At 46.1% G+C, this 22,939-nt stretch overlaps 1 protein-coding gene across 1 annotated transcript; it reads right to left on the bottom strand.

The window, feature by feature from the left end:
- Positions 1–599: 599 nt before the first annotated feature.
- On the bottom strand, positions 600–15,156 carry LOC149867191 (putative methyltransferase DDB_G0268948). The gene is made up of 6 exons (XM_090044950.1): positions 14,785–15,156; positions 13,427–13,587; positions 12,413–12,626; positions 11,140–11,240; positions 4,893–5,030; positions 600–3,273 (listed from the first exon to the last, which is right to left on the bottom strand). Exons 1-6 carry the CDS (start codon positions 14,893–14,895, stop codon positions 3,153–3,155), a joined length of 846 nt encoding a protein of 281 aa, XP_089901076.1. The 5' UTR covers positions 14,896–15,156; the 3' UTR covers positions 600–3,152.
- Between the last annotated feature and the right edge of the window lie 7,783 nt (positions 15,157–22,939).

Here is a 22,939-nt window from a genome sequence, read left to right as displayed (position 1 = left end):
AAAATATTTCAGGAAAGTGACCAAATAGCAAAACAATTCTTTGTAGAACACTGGGATTGCTCAATAAAATAGATGAGTTCTCCCTCTAGGGTTCATTTGAGATATTACAAAATAATTGCTGTTCTGAGATGCAAAAGATAGATGCAAGAGAAGAAAGAGCCTGAGAAAATATGTCCCATATCTGATTCTGATGGTGGCAGGGAATTTGCTCCACACAAGAAGCCAGCACAATATAGGAGGGAAGTGGTTCACAGGCCTTGTGCTGGTTTCTTTACCAAGGTATATTTCATCCTAGACATCAGATCTATGGTCTGTGCTTTCCGTTGCCCATCTCCAAAACTGGCCAATATCATGCATCTTTCTTCAAAGTTTTTTCAAGGGTCATCATTTCATTACCCAGATCTGAACCGCACTAGCCTAACTCGGGTGGGGTTGCAGAGGCAGCTGCCCCAGGCATAAACCTGGGCAGAGGCAGAAAAATATCAGTTGTTGCCACTGTTGCACGATCATGGCAATGGCATAGCAGCTATCAGAAGTCACTGCTGTGTTACCTTTTGTCTAGACTTGTGGTTAGGAGTGAGATTAATTGATCGAGACCATTTCAGTCACAACTCAACATCTTTATTAGGATACGCAAGAACAAAGACTTATTGGAATTAATAAAGATGATGCTTATGCAACACTGGATTCAGGAAGACCAGATCTTATGGCCAGGCATCTTTGCCTTCCAGAGGACTCGTGCTAAGTTGTTTTTTTTCTCCTGAGCTTCATAAAAGGTACAACTTGTTGCTTGCCCCAGGCTCAATATTTATAGATGGCTGATTTGATATGCTAATAATTGATCTCTGATTGGTCTTACATAAATTTGTTTCACTGGAACTTTTGAAACTCGATGGAACCGTGTTTTTAGGGGCCCTGGGAAAGGGGTCAAGGGATTTAGCTAAGGCTCTTTATTTTTAGGTGTCTGACCCCAGTCTGTTAATTACCTGGCATCCTTTACTTTAATCAAAATCTTGTTAATCAATTGAAATTTATATTTTTGAGGTAGCAAGAAGGATAGATTTCTTCTTTATAGCTTGCCTTTTGGCCCTTGTTCAGTTATTTACTGCGGCCTGTCAAGGCTGCCTTGCTTTTTCCATCGTTAAGACTGCCTTTGTGTTTTAAATTATTCGTATGTTAGCAAACATACATTCATACATTTGGTTACCTTAGTTGTTAATGTTTGACACAGCTTCATCCAGGATAAAAAAAACTAGTGTTTTGGTCCACTTGAATCATTCTCAGGCATTTCACACACAACAATTTGAACGTAGCAGTTGCTGCCTGTAGCAGGGCACTAAGGTGCCTGCTACCTGAAAGGCAGCAGTAGGGGCTCAGGTGTCAGTTGCTAGGGGCAACCAAGAGGCGCTAAGGGCCCACACCTGGTGAGTCAGCTGACCAGAAGGGGCAGGGCTGACCACTATAAGACCCAGACTGGAGGCTGTGAGCGCTCTCTGTTGGCAGCCAGGAGGAAGGCGTACTGCCTGCCTAAGGGAAAGAGAGTGGCCCTGCATGTAGGAAAGAGAAAAAGGTCTGGATGTATAAGCCGCTAGGTACACAGGTGAGAGATGTGGTGTGGTCTGGAGAATGTTTAGCCAGGTGGCTTAACTTTGTGTTGTAGCTCAGGGGCTCGTGTTATTGTTTGTTGTTGTTGTTGCACCGGAGGACCAGGTGAGGCTATCAGCGGTTGGATGAGGCCTCATAGGGGCTCCACAGTAGTGTGGGGACCCTGGTGCCAGAGAGGGTGCAGCATTTGGGATGCATTGACCCCAGTCCCAGAGCAAGGGCGGTAGTGAGGAGCCCCAGAGCAAAAGGGAGGCACTTGCGAGAAGCCCCAGAGCCGGGGTGGAGATTGTTGATGAGTGCCAGGGAGGCAAGCCAGAAGCGCCAGTGGGGCGCAGGAGAGGGAAATTGACCAAACAATGTCTGGTACATCTGCGAGTCTTGGGGCGTGGTACAGGGGTGGTTGGAGCCACGCATAGCCCCTAGGACTGAGGTGCACCGAGTCACCCAAGACAGAATAAAGACCGAGATAATATCAGAGCGGTCTAAGGGCAGCCTCCCTTGTACATTGTTGACATCAAAGACGTGGCGGGCAAGATACGAGGGTGCTTTTAATATCGCATTGGAATGGTAGGGGGTACTAGGGGAGTTCACGGCCAGCCCTAGGACCCTACGCTGCTACACTGCCCTTCTGAAAGGGCTCCAAATGTACAGGTGCCCATGCCCTCAGGTTCCTGCATAACAGCTCTACAGTGCTTTGCTAGTCATTACCTAGAACAATAAGCATCGTGTTTTTATGTGTGCAGTACCCAGAGCTGGGGTCAGATATTGAAAAGTGCTCAGCAATCTGTGTGCTGAGATGTCTGGCATATTCTCATCCCTTTTTATCGGTGCTCAACTGAGAGATTCATTCTTCAGAAATTATGCTCGTAAGTCTTTCAACTGGCATGTTCCAGACTGTGTCTACTTTCCCTGGGCGACAATTACTCTTATCTACCTTTTGAAGCTTTCTGAGGTTGAGGTCCATAGGTGAAAGATATCTGTATTATATCTTCAACCTACAATGCTAACTCTTACAGATTTTTTTTTTCCATTTATTTCTTCCCAATAATACAGCATTGCATGCAACAATTTAGTGTACTGCAAGCTATTTTTATGTAGTGATAAAATATTAATTTCTCATCTTGTAGACAATATGATGTTTATTCCATATGTGGAAGGGCACTAGGGCTGCCTGACACTGAGGCCAGGCAGCCTGCAAAGTCACTGGCAGGTGCAGGCCAGGGCTAACTGAGGGAGTCAGCTGAACCAGGGAGCCAGCAGGTATAAGTCCAGGTCCTGACCTGCTGGGAGAACACCACCTCAGCAGGATGGCTCTAGCTCCAGAAAGTTAATAAGGAGGGTAACAGCAGTCTAGAGGTTTGGGGAGAAGGTTCCTAGGGACCCAAGGAGAGGTCCAGAACCCAGACTGAGAAGTGAAGAGTATGGGGCCAGTGAGGGTCCAGGAGCCTAGTGAGAGGTGGACCAAGGTCATAAAAGAATCTTCTAAGGTGATAATACCATTGTATTAATAAACATCAGTTATACAGTATTACAAGAGAATCTCTCTTCTATGTATAGATCACAGCTGGACTTTCTTTTCGTGGTCCCTTGTGGCCTAGAACACACACATTGCTAACCCACAACTCAAGTTGGGTTTCGTTAGAGGGAACTCCCATAGTCTCTAGGAACCTGAAAGAATAAATAGAGAGAGATTCACTGTCTTATTGTAAGACACACCCCTCAGTACCATGACATTTGGCTGTGACATCCACAGCCACACGTTAGTATTACCAAAAGCTTGCTACTTTTGATTAAAAATAAACACTTGCATTAGACTTTGAATATTTTCAAAATACATTTCTACATGTTATTTGTGCAAGCCAGTGACTATAATGACCACCACACAATATGCTGACCGTGGGTACAAACTTTACGCTGCCAACACCTAAAATAGGAGTGGTTGTGTGCAAGAGTTTGTGGCTGCCAAGAACAGCGTGTGCAGCTGTTCGCTGCTTCCAGGAGTCACGTGGGGAGCTCAGTATAAATTATCTGGGGTGGAGGGAAGGGTGGTTGGGCTTTTGGCAGGTTCTGGGTGGAGGGATTGTAGGAGGCTGGCAGGTATGCAAGGTTGATAGGCAAGGGAGGAGGGGTTGCCCAGCCAGGAAGGCTGGGGTCAGGGGGCTAAAAATAGCCCAGTCAGGGTTGGGGCAGTGGGAATAGTGCAGCCCTGGGGCTGAGGTGAACCAGTGTACTTTCCCAGCCCAGGGCTGTACTGTGAACACGTACAGGCACATTTCAGAGATCAGGTTAACCCCTTCTTAGACTGGGTTAACCTAATCTCAGTCTAAGTTAGTGCACCTACTCAAATGAACTAATTTAGACTGGGCACACCATTTTTGGGTGTTTTTAAATCCTCCGCAGGCTTATACAATTAGGCATTTAGATCAACCTAACCCAGGTTAGGTCTATTTGAATGTAATGTCTATTAGGGTTGTGCAAAATTTTGACTGTTTCGTTCTGAACCTGTTTTGACACATTTCAAGCTTGAAACAGCAAAATCAAAACAAAACGAAAGGCTTTGAAATGAAACTAGATTTCAAAGCATTTTGAGTTTCAAAGCCAGGCTTGCTTGCAGCTAAACAGAAACTAAGAACAGGGAAGGACTGCTCTGATATTGACACGTGGAGCTAGCCAGTGACTGTGATCCTTCCCTGACGTCCTTTCCAATCCCAGTGCTCTAGGGGAGGGATGGAAAAACAGCATAAAAAAGTTGCTCTGAACAGTTTGAGGTGCAGTTTCCCTGAACCCCCTGCACTTATCTCCTTGAAACTTGACAGGCTTTGTGACCTCAGCAGGGGCTACCACCCCTTCTGTTTTCATTTGAATCAGGAAAGAAATGATAAGGTTATAGGCATCTTTGTGATTCCCCATTATAGCCTATGGGTGAAACATCAAAATGTGTTGAAACAGTTTCAATAAAACAAAACAGAACAGTGCTTCAAAACAGCCAAATAAAATACTGTCCCTTTGAAACAGCCAAATTAAAGTCTAAATGAAATGGTGCTGTTTTGCACAGCCCTAATGCCTATATCTGAGGCCACCACATGACCCAAGATATGGAAGTGTGTTGGATTTAACCCACAATTAGAAGTTGAGGATCTGTCAGTAAGTAAACACCTGATACTATGCATCCAAAACAAAGGTAATGGGTGAATCCACTGCCTCAATTATGGCCACCAGTTGTGGAATGGTTGTTAAGACATCATAGATATATCTGCATTGTGCTGACTTTCTTAAAAGACTTTTACCTCTGCTCCATTTCTAGAAGAAGGGCTTTAGCTTTTTCAGGATCACTCCTCAGAAAGGTCTGATACATTGAGAAGGTCTGGAAATAACCGATTACATCAGCAACAGACACGGAAAGTTTACCAAAGATATCAGTAACTCTGGAAAACAAAAAAATTTGAAAAAATAAGCAAACACGGTACCAGAGCTTTGCTAATTTAATGCTGAAAACTTGAAGCCATTAATTAAAACCATAGGCATAATATGTTTTTTGTCTCCTTAAAGCTCTTGTTTTTAGAAAAACCTCTGGTGCCTGAGAGCTTCACCCTTCAGAAATTATAATCTCAAATTCTTTAACTGGTATGATGAGACTGGTACGAACAGGTTTGATGAGATTTGGTGTTGAGAGTTCTTTGCATTGTTTTTGTCTGTTTCTGTTTCAGAGTAAGCCAGATGTTCATAATGGATCTGACAAGATGGTGATCTGTTCAGCAGCCACAGGCTCCTCACATAGCTTTTGACATCCATTTAATCAAAGGCTCCAAAAATAAGAGTCAAGAAGGTGTCAGTGCTTAGAGTGAGAGTGTGTATCCAGGTGGTCTTGTATTTGTCTCTCTGTCTGAAGATGGTGTTTGTGATGACAAGGCTGCTCTGTGCATTTGCTGAGAAAAATGCTATTGGAGTTGGCTTTCCTTCTCCTTCGTTCTCTGTGGTGCTACTCCAGAGTTGTAGGTCACATCCAACTCTGGCTTTGAAATCACCGTGGAGAATGATATCAATTTTACTTTCAAGCATTAGTTAGTACATGGTCAGGGTTGGACCAGAACTGTTCTTTGACATCATTAGCATAGTGGTGGGATGTATGTGCTGATAACAGTGGCATACTAGTTGTTGGTAAGCTTAAGATGGAGAGTCATAAAGACCATTGTTAATACCCACAGGGAGCTGCACAAGTTGACTGAGTTGACTCTTGATGGTGAAGCTGATGCCATCATCACATCTGTCCTGGGCTGGTTTCCCCTGCCAGAAGACATAGCCTCCACCCTCTTCCTTTAGATCAGTGTTTCTTAACCCATGGGTCACAACCCAAAAGCAGGTCACAAGAATATACGAAAGGGTTGTGAACAAGCTTTAAAAATGATCAACAAACTTTAAAAAGGGATTCTCCTTTAGAGGAGAAAAGCATGGGAAATGGTGACGTTTCCCTCGCAAGCTGGCACAGTTCCAGCCTGCAAGGGGCTGCTTGGGCTCTCTTCTGTTCCACACAGTGGGGGTACCGAGTCAGGAGTCGGGGGCACTGGGTCAGGACTGGCCATCAGCATTTACAAATGGGTTCTGGTATGTAAAGGTTTTGAACCACTGCCTTAGATGACCCTCATGTAGCCATGTTGTTGTATCTCACTAATTCCCTGGAGATAATGGCAATTCTCTTTGATCTTTTGTTGTCTTGGTTATCCATGAAAGTGTGACTATTCCATGTTGTGAAAATCATTGCTGTCTTTTAATATTTATGACTCCAGAGAGTGATCTCACTGGATGCGGTTATCTAGCCAGGAGCAGATAAAACAGCTTAGATTTAGCTGTTTATCAGCCCCTCCCCATGTGGGGTGAGAAGAGGGGATCCTGAACAGAACTGCTCAGACATAGTAGCAGCTGCTGAATTGCACCCATCATCTTGCACCTGGGCTAGAAACCATCAGGCTACCACTGCCTGCATATAGAGTTGTGGTTGGAGATTGCTGGATTTACTAGGCCTGTCTCTGACACCAAAACCCCTGCAGTGATGGATTACTGGAGGCTGGTACAGGAAAGGGTGTTATTTTCTCTAGTAGAAGCCTGTGTATGACTTGGTTTTATGAGAGGAAGCTGGTGTGTGGAAGCAGCAACCACATGATCTTGAGAAGATGGAGATCTGAGCCCTAGATGACGAGACCTTCATCTTACTGCAGACTTCTTCTGTCTTTACTGCTTTGAGATCCTGATATCTTCTGCCTCTTAGGGCTTGGATTTTGGACTGTGGTTTGTCTGGAATCTCCCCTCAGGCCTGCAAGACTTTGGGTGACAGCTCTAAGGATTATTAGGATGCACAAACCTCTTTACCACTACAAAGTCTCGGTCCATGGAAACGGAAGATGTCTATATATATCAGCATTCCACAATGCTAACTCTTATTGATCCCATTTGTTTCTTCCCAATAATGGAGGATTACACACAGCAATTTATCTCACTTCAAGCTATTTTATTTTGAAGCAGGAGCCGCAGATGAATTGCTGAAGAACTAGAGAGATCAGAAGTGATATCAAGTATCACCATCACAACTTCCATATATCATCTAGTATATTCCTCTTTGTGATTCCCTCCTATGTTCCTCCCCAGTTATAATTCCCCAGTCTTTACTTCCTCTCTAATCACTTCAACACCTGGACACTTTGATATTGACCAAGACCTCATGAAAGCAGCGTGATTTTGTTTCTTGGTGTGACAGAATTGGTAGGAAAAAATCTGGAAAGAGCCAATCAATCAAGAAAACTGGGGAGAGACCATGTTTCAAGAGTCTGTCATTTAAGATCCCACCAAAAACTTGAGAGTTCTTCAAATGCAGGCATAGTCCCAGTGACAAAAAGATATTTCCTCAAGGAGCCTGCACCCACTTTAAGCCCCTGAGAAGGGTGGTTGGTGATACCATGTTGCAGAAGCAGCCCGTGTCATCTGCTGGCACCACTTTCTCTCTGAATGTAACAGCCCTGTGGTTTTGCTGTACGCCATCTCTTCCTATAAGACTACAGCAGTTATCCTAGCAGCATTTCACACAGGTTGCTCTATCTGCTGATGGGGGGCCATCCTGCATCAGCAACTTGTAGTTCCCCTGAAAGCAGTTTCTCTCTGCTTAGGCAATTCCTTCCACTAGCCTCTGTCTCTATTTCCTATAAACACCATCTCAAGTGGGACCAACAGTTTTAACAGATTCCCCTTTCAACTGGTTATAAACTGTCCTTTGCAGTGGAGTCCTTACCCCATTGCTAAAAGAGGATGAGAGCTCAGGGGTGACTAGCCCTCCCCCTGCTTAGACGAGCTAAAACCCTGTAACAAATGGCAGCTCAACCCAAGTGCATGCTGTGACTGACAGTCTTGGGGTTGAAGTGGAGGGTCTGACTACTCTGGAAGAGAATTATAAAGCACAAACCCTAAGCCAGAGGGGCAGGGGCCAGGCTGGGAAGCCCAGAGGAAGGCTCTGGGCTGCAGAGGAGGTACAGGAAACCCTGCATCCTGAACCGGGAACAGTTAAGTACCTCAGGCCCTTCGGGCAAGGGCTTCCACAGGGCAAGATTAACCCCACAAGGGGAATCTTTGGGTCTGGAGCAGACATTCATGTTTTTGGTGTTCATTTATACCAGAAGACCAGGCTGTGGCTGTAGGGATGGAGGCGGCTACTGAGAAGGGTGCCCACAGATCCTAGGCACTGTTGCTGGCAGAAGGGCTCTGGTGACAGACAGGAGAGACTTGGGGCAAAGAATAGCAGAGACTAAGGGTGCAATGCTGAAGCCTACAGAGTGAGACTGGGACCAAGAGCCCAAGAGGGGTGAGACACAGTGAAGTCTGGGGTGCAAACACAGAACTTGTGAAGAAAGACATGAGGTGCCAAGGGTCACATAGCCCACAAGGGCCTCAGCAGGGTCCAGGGAGCTCTGAACTGTGAGAGTATGCCAGAGCTAGGATCCAGGAGCTTGTGGACCCTAAGATAAGGGGCTTAACTAAAGTGAGACAAGGCCAGGTGGGGCTCACCATCCAAAACTCTGTCTTCTAGCAAAAGCACACATTCAGCACAGGTCTTTCTGCCTGTTCACGTTTTCTGGTATTTTCAAGGGATCCATGTCCCCACACAGGCAGGGCCAGGGCTGGATTAACCTTCCAGTGGGCCCTAGGCAAAAAACCTCATGGGCCCCTACTTTTTTCACTCGATAATTATAATATGTAAAATAAGCCCAACTAGGCCCCTTCTTCACTTAGGGCCCTAGGCATGTGGCTCGTTTGCCTATGTATTAATCTGGTCCTGCACCCAGGTGGTTTGTACTGGGAAGATGATGGTGAAAGGTTTTGGCATGAGCAGCAAAGTTTGTCTACATAAAATCCTGTTAAGGAGTCTGTAACAGGGAGCCAGCATCTCCTGTTTCTTTAAGAGGAGAAAGCAGCAGGTTAGATTATTCTGTAGGAGACAGCCGAGGTATAGCATTTTGAGTAAGGAGCCAGAAGAAAGCCGACAGAAGGCTATAGAGCTGACTATAACAATTTAGGAGCTAGCTGCACTGCAATAAGCAGCAAAGGGGCAGAAATCCAGGCAGCCCCAAAGGCTGCAAGCAGGTAGGTCTGGCTTAAGCAGGAGAGGGCAGGCTGATTATCAAGCAAAGGGAAAAGCCCTGTGCACCTCTGGGAAGCCACATGACCAGAAGGGGTGGTACTGTGGGGAGCCAGTATCTGAGGCAAAGCAGGCATTCTATGCTTGCTGTCTGTGAGGTGAGGTAGTGCAGAGCTTGCTGCTAGAAACAAGGAAGACGTACCCTGTGGGCTGGAGAAACAAACCAACTTTTTAGGGTAGAAGTGTGGCCACTCTTGCAGCCCCTAAGGGGGTTAGATTTGAATTGCAACTGCCTGTTTATGCCTTGGGTTATAGTTATTTTTCCTTCGTAGTTTTTATTCTAACCAGAAAACTGGGTTGTGGCTACAGGGGAGATTTGGAGGGCACCCAGCACAGAGTCCTGTAAGGGTCAGGGACCCAGTGGCTGAGGCCTAGGGGCCAAGGTCCAAGGTAGTGGACCTGGCCTGAGGAACGGAGCCAGAGAAAAAGGGCTGAAGTCCACATATCGGTATTTAGGTCTGAAGGGTCAACTGCTGGAGGGCCCCTCTGAATTGCTACTGAGTAATAGCTGCAAGGCATGAGCATAGCTATGTGTGTGGCTGGAGGCCATGGTTATAGTCCTTAAGGCACAGTGAAGATCAGTGGGTACACTGTGGGTCTGGTTGACCACATTACAGTACTGACAAAGCAGAGAAGCCTTGAAGTATGGTCTTAAAGGAGAAGCACTTATGGAGAAGCAGAGGGACTCCAGGACTGAGTTGTGGGGTAAAAAAAACCTAAGGACTGAGTTTGGGGCAGAGAAGCCCCAAGGATGGAGCCAAGAGGAGAAGTACCACAGAAGCTATTCCTAGCCTCTAGAGGCAGCCTTTCCAGTTGGCCACCGGTAACATCAAAGGCATGGCAAGTTGGAGACCGGAGGGGAGGGAAGTTGGAAAGTGCACCAAGTGAGTCTGTGATCTGTGACCCTGTAGCAAGCTAGTCAGTCTCATCTGCCTGCCCAATAAACTTATACTCCAGACAGTTGAAGAACTGTTGCCCAAGGCCAATGCTACCCCTTGTAATATTCACTCATAGCTATCCAGGGATTTGTGGGAGACCACAATTACCAACTTCACCATACACAGACAGGACTTGACTTCCTTCTTGATTAGAAAGAGACAGAAAATGTACTTTGGGGTGAGTCTATGCATGCAATTAATTTGAAACGATAAACTCTGGTGCATATTGCACCAAAATTTACTGCTTCTGGGCACCATATTTACATGTGTGCCTGGGACTGCAGCACATTGAGCTGGGTTGGAGCAGCCCCAGCTGGCAGGAGGTCCAGGGGGTCAGCCTGCCAGCCTGGGGCTGCTCTGATCTGGCTCAAATGTGCTGCGGAGGGGCTGGCTGGGGTGCAAGGATGCAGGGTTAGCCAGCAGGCAGCCCTTGTGCTGAAGCGCCCCTGTGCCCCAGCCAGCCCTATTAGCATCTATACATACATTGCTGCTCAGTAAAAAATCTACTGTAGAATAGTACTTGTATTTACAAGTACTAACCTATGGCTGAGTTAACTAGTTTACTGTGGCCTAAGAGGGCTGCATGTGTAGACACACGGACTTACTGTTGAGCTAATTGGGCAGCTCTGCAGTAAACATTTAATGTAGATACAGCCACTGAGAAACACCGGCCAAATGCACTGGCCATGTTCACACACAGGGAGAAGCATTCCCTTCTTTGGCAGTGCAATTATTTTGTTTGTGTTTATAGGTGGTCAGATTAGATGAACACAGGGCTGCTTTCTGATCTCAAATCCCAATGGAGTATCAGCCATAAACTAAATGCCCATGAATAAGAGAAGCCTAAAAGTTCAGAAATGCAAGTCTCATAAAGCCCACAATGCAAGGGGTCCTTGCAAGTTTTCCTTATCTGCTCACCTCTTCTTGTCTTTAAAAGGCACGGATGCGTATATCTCCTTGTAGCCATCAAGGACACGGTGTACTCGTTCATCTCTATATTTTGAAAGCCTTTCGACAGCCTGTAAAGATAGAACATAAACAGTTAACATACTGGTTAAAGCCTTGCTTCACTATACTCCCTGAGCTGTGCTCCCTGATCCAAAACCACTTGGCCTCACAAGTTAGAGCTCCATATGGGAATTATGGATTAATACAGACTTTTGAGAATTCCTGTTTTTTCCCTGTACATAAAACTCACAGAAATCATGTGCATTGGTCATAATTAAAAAATGTTTCACTGTAGATTTTAATTTCTATTTCGTATCTTCACTGCAATTCATCATGGATTGTCTTTCTTGTTCTTGCATAGAAAGTTCCAAGAAGGAGGCCATTTTGAAAAAGGCCATTCTATCTCCCTGTGTTGTTATTGGGACTAAGGCCATGGATTTCTACCACAATGGTCATTGCCTCCCATTATTTCCAAGAAGGATGATGGTTCCCAATGTAGTCATGACAGGGATCAAGTGACACCAGCTAGTGAACTCACTAACTAGCTTAGAGAACAATGGGAAATAGATGCCAATCTCAGAATGGCTACCTGATATACTAAGATGATGAAATAAGAATTGACAAGAAAAACTTACAGACACTATAGTTATAACTGTAATGAGATGATAATGGGGGTATCATTAAAGACCAGAACTAAGACTGTTAAGGTGCCCTACTTGTACTTTTTCTACGTGTGTGTGTGTGTGTGTGTGTGTGTAAATAAAAATATGGATTTAAGTCTAATCATTACTTTGGATTTATAATATAGTCAGTAATATATTTTCACTTTAAATTATTGATATATACCAAGCCATCACTTGGCACAAATACAGGTTTTTTGCTACCAAGAGATTTGGTGATGGTATCACATTTTTCCTTTACAAATTTCAAGCCCTTATTCACTACTGTGCTCAATATAATTGGGTTAAGAAATTTTGTTAATAGGCAAAGCAATTTATTCTTCTCTATTACTGTTTATAAAAATAGTGAACTAATGTTTACAGGTATCTAAACAAATAAAAAAAAAAAAATCAAGTGAGCACTGGAAAATTACAGCCCCAAACACCTTTGACAATAAGGTCTTTAAATGGACTGTGTTAAGACACTAACTTTGGGTGGTGTTATTAATACTGCTGACACAATATTATACTCCCTCTACTTCACGTGGAATGTCACAAGAAAGAGGACTGTTTTATTGCCCCACCTCACTGAAGATTTCGGTTAGCTTTTCAGAGCAGTCTTTATACTGCAAACGCACGTCTGAAGTATAGGTGCTAAAGGCCACACAGCCATTGGGTCTGAGCACTCTGTCCACTTCTTTCATGAATCTCTCCAGATCAAACCAGTGGGCAGCTACAAAGGCAGTGATGAGGTCCACTGAGCCATCTTCAAATGGAAGCTGCTCTGCACTGGAAACACTAGATAGGGGAAGAGGAAAGGTACTTACTAGTGGGATCACAAGGAGTCACCCACTGCTTTATTTGGCCTGATCCCAAGCCAAATGGAGTGCTGGAGATGCATGACAATGATTCCTAGAAAGGGCTGAGTTTCAAGCACTTGGGTGCATCTACATGAGATGCTTAATGCGCAGTAGCCTAATAACACTGAGCAGTACTGTATCACAGCACAAACCGCGTTAATACGCTACTGTACCATATTATTAGCAGGGATCCTGGTTTTCTCTGGTTTTAAAAAAATCCCCAATTTTCTGTTTAAAAAAAAAAAAAAAAAAGTAATCCCAAATCCACATTTTCCATGATTAAAATGAAATGGCACTATTTATATACCTATTTATCAGTGGCGTTTCATTTTAAAAAAGTAACCCAAAATCCACATTTTTCCATGATTTAAACTGAAAATTGGGGATTTTTTTTTTAAATCTGAGAAAACCGGGATCGTTGATACTGTGCAGTAATGTCACTAAAAAGGTGTTTGCTGGCACTACTGTGCAGTAACTCTAGTTACTACGCATTTATTTAGTACTTGATTATACAAATACTAAATTAAATGCACAGTAACTACTGCACATGAATGAATACGTAGATGCACCCTCTGAAAACTAGTCCCCATATACTAGACATCACACCCAAAAAATGAGAGGACCTCTTCTGAAACTACTGGCACACAGCAGTCCTGATTGTGGAGTCTTTGCTTTGTGCTGTCATCTGGATTATGACTCTGCCACTTGAAAGAGTCACTTCTTTTAAATTACACTTACCAGTAGGAAACATTGGGGAGAGTGTTAGCTTGTTTGGCCTCTTCAATCTGTGCTTCACTTATGTCGATCCCAATCACCTTCTCAAAGTGGGCTGCAAGCACTTGAGTGCCCTGTCCTGACCCACAGCCAATGTCCACTGCTAGTTGAACAGGGCTTGTTCTCTAAGGAGAGGAAGAAATAATGAGACTTAGCTCTTTCTTTTATTCCTGAAGATCGGATAGGACAACAGTGTGTGGTCTGCTAGCTATGTTGTTCATGTTCCCAAAGTGTAGACTGTAAGAACAATGCCAAAAAATCATGAGAGTTAGCAATACTGAATCTTCATAGTCCTGGTCCTGATCAAAAGCTGGCTTGTGCTGCCCAGCACATCCTCTACTGAAATCTTGCAAAACTCTGGAACTCTTGGTTCAGAGATGATACCTTTTATTACACCAACTTAAAAAAACCCAAAGAAAAAAACTGCAAAAAAAATTTACCCTTTTTTGCAACTTCTTGGTCTAAAAGGTATTCATTTCTGAACCAAGAGTTTTAGAGCTTCGCATTTCTTTCTGTCTCAGACCAACCAAATACCAAATACATCCCTACTGAAATCTTAGCTGCTTTCATTCCTTGGAGCTCTCAGCACAACAGGCTCTCCCTGTGCCTGAAGAAGGGTGCTCGTGCCCCAAAGCTTGCAAAGAACATTTTCCCAACTACTCAGTTGGTCTAATAAAAGTTATCGCCTCTACCCAAAGAAGTGTCCCTGTTAAAATCTATATATTGCTAGATGGGGTTTTGGTTGCAGCCATGTTGGTCTAAGGGCATAGGTAGGCAAGGTTGTTTGGGTAGAGGTGATAGCTTTTATCAGACCAGTTCAGTTGGAAAAAAGGTCTTAGCAAGCTTTTGGGTGCAGTCACCTTTCATCAAGCAGGTCGGAGGCTCCAAGGAAGGAGATGAAGCTTCTCTCATTCCTTACAAACTCAGACCAGCAAAGTCTCCCTATCCCTGCCAAAGGGTGACTGCACCCAAAAGCTTGCCAAGAGACCTTTTCCCCAACTACTCAGCTGGTCTAATAAAAGCTATCGCCTCTACCCAAAGCAACTGGCCTGCACATACTGGTAGAGGAATGCCTGGGCTTCTGGCTCTTTCTCCTGTGAGAGCTGCAGGACTCGGCAGCACGGGAGTAAACAGCATTCCTCTTTCCCCCCGGCGCGGCAGGGCTGGGCTCTCCGCACCGCCGCTGCCGCCTCGAGGCTGCTCTTCCCCGGATCTGCAGCTGCAGCTGCAGCTGCCGCGGCGCAGGCGGAGCGAGCCCGCGGTCGGGGCCGGGGCGCTCGGCGGAGCGGAGCGGGAGGTGCAGCCCGGCCCCTTCCCCTCACCTTGTCCCGCAGGTAGGCGAGGAGGAGCTGCTGCAGCTCCGGCGGCGGGGCGAGGCGGTAGCGCTGGTAGCCGGCGGCGTGCGCCTTCCCCTCGAACAGGCTGGCGGCCATGGCGGGGACGCCGCGGGGCCTGACGTCAGCGGTCACATCAGGCCGCGAAGGAAGCCTGCGTGTTCACCGAATAACGAAAACATCCAAGCCCGCTCCACCCTAGCTCACGCGAGGGGCGGAGCTGCGCCGTCACTGAGCGCTTGTATAAACGCGGGCCAGAGAGCTGCGCAGCAAGTCCGCTGTCCCTGTGGGGAGGAGACTGGCCTTGCTGCTCCGCACAAATACAGGGCACTTCGCTTGTCACGCGTTTCGTTTTCGGACGACTACGCGCGGGTTGGGGGAGGGGCCTCCGCATTTTCGCTTGTCTTTGTCTTTTCCCCTTAGCTTCCGTAGCTCCGTGGAGTACACCTACGTCGCCAGGATGGGGGTTTTAGCTGCCGTACCCAGCAGGATTTTTTTTTTCCAAACCCCTTTGTTCTTTTCTTGGTTAAATCTTTTTGTAACAATATTTGTTTTTCTCTGGAGTGCTAGATATATATTTATAAATTAAGAACTTGGCACACCATATCTAATCTCTGCGTTCCCTTGTCCCCCTGCTCTGCAAGTACCAGGTTCCAGCCTCTCCCTGATCCTTGTCCCACCTGTTTAATTAATTGTGATCTTTTTATAACCCATTCAGGAGTTGAGACCTGTTTGATACCGGCTGTTAGTTGGCTCAGCAACTGGTTGACATATGGCCAAAAATAGTTAATGTATTCCGGGTTAATATTGAAACCATTCTGAACTCCAGCTAACCAAACTCTTGGTTAGTTTAGTCATAAAGTACAAAAATGGTACTTAAGAAAGACCTATGACCTCCTTGGAGAGCAGGTCTTGCTGGTACTTTAGGTAAGAGATCTGTCACAAAATGAATGTCTACCTGGTTTCAGTAATCAGATCAGCAGAAGTTTGTAGGACTCTTCTGAAGTGCTTTATTTAGTTTTGGCTAACCCCTTACCACGCTTCTCCCCAAAATATAGGGTGTTTTTTTTAATCGTAATGTTTAGTTTGGATATTTTCAAAATGAAGGGTTTGGGTTTCTGTTTCAGTATTTTTGTTTTGCCATTGAAAAGAAAGAAGATTAAAGAACAGGAAAATGGAATAAAATATGTCATTTCATGTTGAACACAATATTTCAGGAAACGGCGTAAAGAAACAAAACTCCGTTATTTTCACAGCATTATCTGTATTTAGCAATCCCAAACATACTCTGTCCTCTAGTCTTCATTTGAGATATTACACAATAATTGCTGTTCTGAGATGCAAAAGAGCCTGAGAGAATTTGTCCCATATCTTGCTCTCATTTGTAGTGGGGGGGGGTGTGAATTTCACCCCACACAAGAAGCCAGCACAATAGAGAAGGAAATGGTTCATGGGTGTTGTGCTGGCTTCTTCATCAGGGTATAGGTTATCTATTGGGATTATATTTTCCCAAAGAAGCATTTTCTCTTCTTAAGGGCAAAGATTTGTGTGAGTGACACCAGAAGCTGGAATGTGACCACTGAACAGCCCATGGGAACTGCCACAGGATATCAGACCTGTGGCTCATGCTTTCCATAGCTTGTTTCCAACAATGGCCAATGTTAGATTTTTTTCCTTCAGAGTTTCCAGGCCTCACTTCAGTGCCTAGATCTGAGGCCTGCCTTCTGCTCCCTCAGTTTGAGGCACACTGAGCAAAAATAAATGCAACTGATAAAGCTGTACCATTGCATTAGGAAATGGCAACCAAGTATCTTCTGTATTATTTTCCATCCTGTTCCTGATGCATCCTACTATTGTGTTTGCTGCTTAGATCCTTGTTCTGCATTCAGCAGTGGTCTCCATTGAATAGTCCTGGGAATGTTTGGGAATAGTTGAAATGACCATTCCAATGTACATTTTGAAGTTGCTCATAACTATTAGTTCCTGTCATTCCCCCCAAATACTGGATAATTCCTCCTTTCTTTTCCTTCCTGCAACATTTTCTTCCCCTGCTTTAGCATTTTTACTGTCACCAGCACTACCACCCGCCCCGAAGACACCAATATAGGTACGCTGCACCTCTGACCCCTTGTAGTCTCCAATTACACCCACTGGAGCTGGGGCAATTACATCTCTTGTGCCAGAGCATTCAGTTCTCCTATGATGACACCAACCCTTTGGCTGCTGTCTCCTGGCTGAGCATAAAAGGGAGGGTGTGACAGTGGCAAATAGAGTCTCTGCTCCATGCAGTCAGCCATGCATCTGGGAAAATCCTCTTTTCGTCATTCTGTCTTCACAAAACCAAGAGTGTTTCTTTTCCAGGAGTGTTGAGAATCATATGGCAACCCCTTTCCCCTCTGAGGAGTTTTTAACCATTCTCTGCCTATAAAACAGTTTTATTTTTTTTTACTTTGGCCTGGAGCCTAGAAATATGCTGTGCTCTAGTTGCCTCACAGGGCTTGTTGGGAAGTTTGCTTCTCTGCATCAATTATGTTGCTTCTCTGCTTAGTTTTGCTTTCAGCCACTAATTTACATCAATACATTCGCTGAGAAAAGCCTTATAGCTCAATGTACAACAATGTAACCTCGTCAAGCAAGGTTGCTAAGGGTATTACACCTTACAGTGTGGACGGGCATAGGACTTGAAATCAACAGCATTTACAGATGCTTCCAAGAATGATGAAATAGTGTAATGGACTGTAATATTGGATGTCATGTACTGCAATGTGAACTATAGCGCCCAGAAGCCTCCGGGGGACTAACGGAGTGAATTGTAATGCCCACTACAATTCCCAGAAGGGGATGGGTGAAAGTGGAAAGGCAGTGATGGAGTGCGGGATGCTGTTTTAGAGAGAGATGCATGGCCAGAGACTCAGAAGGAGCAACAAAGCCAGGACTGCTAACTGTAGAAGCAGGGCTTGATGTGGGAGCCCTGGCAGATGACGATTAAGCATTTTTTGGAACCAGAGGTGGGTTGGTAGTCTCTCTAGAGTTGTGAAAGGGTTTAAGGGGGGGTGGCATTTATTTGGGTCCAAGGGCCACATAGGGAGTTTTAATGAGCTGTTGTGGGTTGGGTCAACCCCTGCACCCAACAACTCACCAAAACTTCCTGTGGGGCTTTGGGTGGGTGGGGAGCAGTGTTTGGGACTGGGACAGGCATGATCCACTCCATGCATGCCCTGCCTTGTGTCGGGGGTGGCAGAGGGGTGGATGGGGTTGTGTGGAGGGGTCTTGTGTCCATGTGAGGAGACTGCCTGGAAGCCAGCCAGGGGTGAGAGAAGGCCAGGGGCGCATGCAGCAGAGCTTGCCTGGTTGGCAGCTGCCCCCGTGGCACTCCACAAGGGGATGAGCCCTGTTTGGGGCAACCTGTGCCTGCTCCCACCCACACCCACCAGCCCCAGCGTGCAGCTTCTGATGGGGCTGTTCCTAATGTGGCTGCAGCCAATTGGTCTTGCATTGTCACTGGGAAGCGAGGGAAGCAGAGCAGCACCTGGGCAGCTGCAGCCACATTGGGAACAATCCCAACAGAAGCTGCATGCTAGCGGGGGCTGGGGTTGCCAGGGCTTTTCTGCTCCCCTTGCCTCCAGCTGTGCTTGCTACTGCTGGTGCTGCTGGTCCTACTCCTTTTCCTGTGGCACTGCTCTGAGCAGGCAGGCAGGTGGGCAGAAGAGCCCTGGATTGGTCCCCAGCTCTGATCAGCACTCAGCTTTTGGTGGGGCTGTTCCCAATGTGGCTGCAGCTATCCGGGCGCTGCTGTGCTTCCTCTTACCTCCAGTGGCCGCTCCTCTTCCTGCTCCTGCCCCTGCCCAGGCAGGGGGAAACTTCAGCCCAGTGGCTCCCACTGGAGGTGAGCAGAGCATCCAGCCAGCAGCAGCTGAACTGGGATCATCCCTGCCAGAAACTGCATGCTGGCCAGGTCTGGGGCTGGCAGGAGCACAACATGGGTTGCCCTGGAGGGAGTGGGTGAGGCTCAGCCCCATTTGGAGCCAGAGGCCGGATCCAGCTAGTTGGTGTGCCAGATTTGGCCCATAGGACATATTTTTGCCCACCCCTGCTCTAGGGACTGCTAGCATTCCTTGCCTTTTCCTCCAGGTAGGAGATGATGGCTTGCTGGAGACCTTTGGGAGGAGAGAGACTGCATTTCTGATATCTAGCTGCATGCTCTTTGCTCTCATACAGACGTGCAGCCATGTTCTGACAAACTGGCACCTAGAAGGGTTACCTAAGTTCACTTTATTACATGTGGTCAATGGTCAAATTTCACTGGGAATAAAATTTATCTGTTAAAGATTATCCACATTGGATATTTAACATCTAATACATGGAATCAGATGAACAAAAAGACTGTATTTTCTGTTCCACACAGGTGAATGACATTTTGATTTTCAAGTGTTTCATTCTTAGATATATATAGCAAACCTAAAAGCATAATACAAACGTTTGAGGGAGGAGCTTTTTCACTTTTTTGCTAATCTTTTTCTTTTTCCCTTTTCCTTATCTTCTTTAGCTCTCTTAAGTAAACTTAGTTAAGTAGCCAGGATGGTGTTTTTTGCCTGCTACATGGCACGCCCAGTGGCATTTTTTTAAAACTCCTTTGTCTTTTCTTGTTTAAATCTTTTTATAACACTATTTGTTTTTCCCTTGAGTGATGTTTTTATTAAAAACCTGACATCGTGTATAATCCCTGCATTGCCTTGTCCTCCATGGCCACCTCAACGTGAGATATTGACTGCTCAGTTGTTACTGCTCAGTCATTTAGTACTTGTATACCCAACTATTAAATGACTGCCCAGTAACCAGAGTGTCCCTGCATGGCTTTCTGGCGACACTGACTGTGCAGTAGCTCTTTACTACCGTGTGGTAGTGCCGCATCATGGTTTGTACCATGCGACATTACTACGCAGTACTAATGAGCAACTACGCAGTAGTAACAAGCTACTGCACAGTAAGCATTAGGGCTGCGTTGAAGCTTTGGTAGCTGATTCAATTCAGAGGAGATTTGGCCTGATTCAGGGACTGAATCTGCGAATCTGAATCAAATTAGGAGACCAAGTAAAAGCTCTGAATTGATTTGAAGCATTCAAGTTGATTCAGAAAAAGATTTGGAAATGATTTGGCTGATGTGGAGATTTGGCTATAGATTAAACAGGCAGTTGGCAGCTGCTCCCAGCTGGCAAGCCTGTTTGGGTTGGGGGAGGGGAGAAGGAGGGATTGGGGCTGGGGCGGGGGCAGGTTTCTAAGGGAGGGGGGGTGCAGGATGAGGGGGCGGCTGTGCTGAGAGTGGGAGCTCTGCCCTACTGCCACCTGGGGCAAGCCACACCTGCATTGTGCACTGGCTGGGCAAGCGGCAGTAAGGCAGAGCCCCCACAGCTCCCCCTGTCAGGACAGAGGTAGGCACAACCGGAGAAGCCATGGGAGAAGTCCCAGCAGCTGTCCTGCCTGGCCCCATCCCAGGCTTGGCTCAGCCTCCTGACACTTTAAAAAAAAGAAAGAAAAAGCCTCACACTCACTGGCTGTAGCAGGGGATGTGGGGACTCTGGGGTCTCCTGGCAGAGTCTCCCTGCAGAGCCCCCGCTCCCTGTCCTCCCTGCCCTCAATGGCTGGCCTGCCCTGCCCCAGCCCTCCAGCATTTTTTTTAAAAAAAAGCCCTGCACTCACTGGCTTTGGCAGTGGCAGTCAGAGCCTCTGAGGGCTTGTGGCAGAGTCCCCTGCCTGGCACCTGCGTTACACCTGTTGCATTGTGCATGTGCAGCACAGCTCGGCAGGGTGCCACACACTGTCTGGGAGCTGGGGCGGCTCCATGTGTCAGCCAGAGCTCAGCACTGCTGGACTCCAGTGGCCCCAGCTCCCAGGCAGCACGTGGCACCCTGCCATGCTGTGCTGCACCCATACCATGAGGCAGCTGCTGTGTGGGTGCCAGGTGGGGGGGGTGATCCCCACTTTCCCCCACTGTCCCATGCTGTGTGGGGGGGCTCTGCCATGAGCACCCAGAGGCCTCAATCACTGCTGCCAGAGCCAGTGAGTGTGGGGTTTTTTTTTGTTTTTTGTTTTTTTAAGTGCTGGGAGGCTGGGGCTGGATGGGGGATGGGGCCAGGCATGGCAGCCATGGGGGCTTTTCCTGTGGCTCCCCCCACCCAGGGAGAGGCAGGCACAGTCACAGGAGCCACAGGAGAACCTGCAGCCTCCTGGCTGTGCCTGCCTCTCCCTGGCTGATCCAAATCACTGAATCTCTCCAAATCACTGCCGAATCTTCCAAAGCTGATTCTGCCGAATCAGTTCAGAACAGTGATCCAAATCTCTGAATTGAATCATTGTCCTCCGAATTGGCTGAATCCGAATCTGAATCGAGTACTTCCCTATTTGTACAGGCCCAGTAAGCATCTCGGGTAGACATGGCCCCAGGATCTGTGACTGCTGGCTTCCAGCTTCTCCATGATCATTTTCTGTACCTGTTTAATAGTTATGATCTTTTTATAAGCATTCAGTAGTTAAGACCTGTTTGATATTAGCTATCCATTGTCTCAGCAACTTGTTGACATATGGTGAAAAAGTAGTGTATTCAGGGTTAATACTGAAACCATTCAGAACTCCAGCTAACCAAGCTCTCAGTTAGTTTACACATAAAATACAAAAACTGCTCTTAAGAAAGACCTATGACCTCGGGAGAGAGCAGGTCACACTGGTATTTTAGGGAAGAGATCAGCGACAAAATGAATGTCTACCTGATTTTAATAATCAGATCAGCAGAAGTTTGCAGGACTTTTCTAAACTGCTTCATTTAGTTATAATCAGAACTCCCCCCCAAACTATGGGGGATCTTTTTAAATCGTAATGTTTAGTTTGGATATTTTCAAAATTCAAAGTTTGGGTTTCTGTTTCAGTATTTTTGTTTTGCCATTGAAAAGAAAGAAGATTAAAGAACAGGAAAATGGAATAAAATATGTCATTTCATGTTGAACACAATATTTCAGGAAACTGTTTAAAGAGACAAAACTCCATTATTTTCACAGCACTGTTGTGGATTTGCTAAATACAGATATACTTCGCCCTCTAGTTTTCATTTGAGATATTACAAAATAATTGCTGTTCTGAGATGCATTTTCAAGTTGCTCATAACTACTTGTTTCTGTCATTCCCCCCAAGTACTGGATAATTCCTTTCTTCTTTTCCTTCCCACAACATTTTCTTCTTCTACTTTAGCATTTTCACTAAGTCACCAGCACTACCACCCACCCCAATGACACCAGTATAGGCACACTGCACCCCTGGCCCTTTCTCATCTCCAGTTATAGCCCCTGGAGCTTGGGCAGTTACATCTCTTGTGCAGAAACACTTAATTCTCTGACAATGACCCCAAGCCTTGGCTGTTTCAGGGGACTGGAGGAGTGAACTGTAATGTCCACTACAATTCCCAGAAGGCTACAGGGGATGGATGGAAGCAGAGAAGCAGTGATGCATGGGATGCCACAGTGGAAAGCAATGCATGGCCAGAGACTCAGGAGGAGCAGCAGAGTGAGGACTGAGGTGTGGGAGCCCTGGCAGGTGACAATTAAGCACTTTTGGAACCAGAGGATGGTTGGTAGTCTCTCCAGAGTTGTAGAAGGGTTTAAGTTTTCTCAGGAGTATAGATTTCCCTGTATGTTACCTTTTATGGGGTGATTTCACTACAGTGTTACTGTTTATTATCTGTCACCTGGATCATAAGTGTATGTACCTTAATGTTAATGTTTATCCAGCTGTATTTGTCCCTTTTCCCCTTGCCCATTGGCTTGTGACCCTAATCCCTGGCATCTCCTAGATAAGAGTGGGAACTTCCCTGTGCCAGTTCCTGAGGTTGGGTTTGGTAAAATGGAACCTACATGCAGCTTGTTCTGTTCTGTGCCACTGCATGTTTGTATAGGCTTTCAACCCTCCAGCATCCCAAGGTAAAGTGTTAGTTTCTCCCCCTGCCCTTCCATCACTCTGACTACTGCTCCTGTCTACCACCTTCCCCCACCACTTTCCTGGCAGTCCCCACATGTTGGGGCTTACGGCACTTAAAGTGTTCCTCTGGGATCTGTTCCTGAGGGTGCCACTACTGCTTGCATTAGTGTGCTTGGGCTGG

The sequence above is a fragment of the Crocodylus siamensis genome, chromosome 4 (assembly GCF_052110815.1).
Source record: "Crocodylus siamensis isolate JL-2025a chromosome 4, ASM5211081v1, whole genome shotgun sequence".
NCBI classification, from domain to species: domain Eukaryota; kingdom Metazoa; phylum Chordata; order Crocodylia; family Crocodylidae; genus Crocodylus; species Crocodylus siamensis.
The sequence above is the reverse complement of the archived record's forward strand: the minus strand, read 5'-3'. Positions and strand labels throughout refer to the sequence as shown.

Coding starts and splice junctions, on each gene's coding strand:
- LOC149867191 (XM_090044950.1), bottom strand. CDS start 14,895: ATGGCCGCCAGCCTGTTCGAGGGGAAGGCGCACGCCGCCGGCTACCAG. Junction 13,588..14,784: donor TCGCCTACCTGCGGGACAAG/GTGAGGGGAAGG, acceptor TCCTCTCCTTAG/AGAACAAGCCCTGTTCAACT. Junction 5,031..11,139: donor CCTTTTAAAGACAAGAAGAG/GTGAGCAGATAA, acceptor TTTGTTTTCCAG/AGTTACTGATATCTTTGGTA.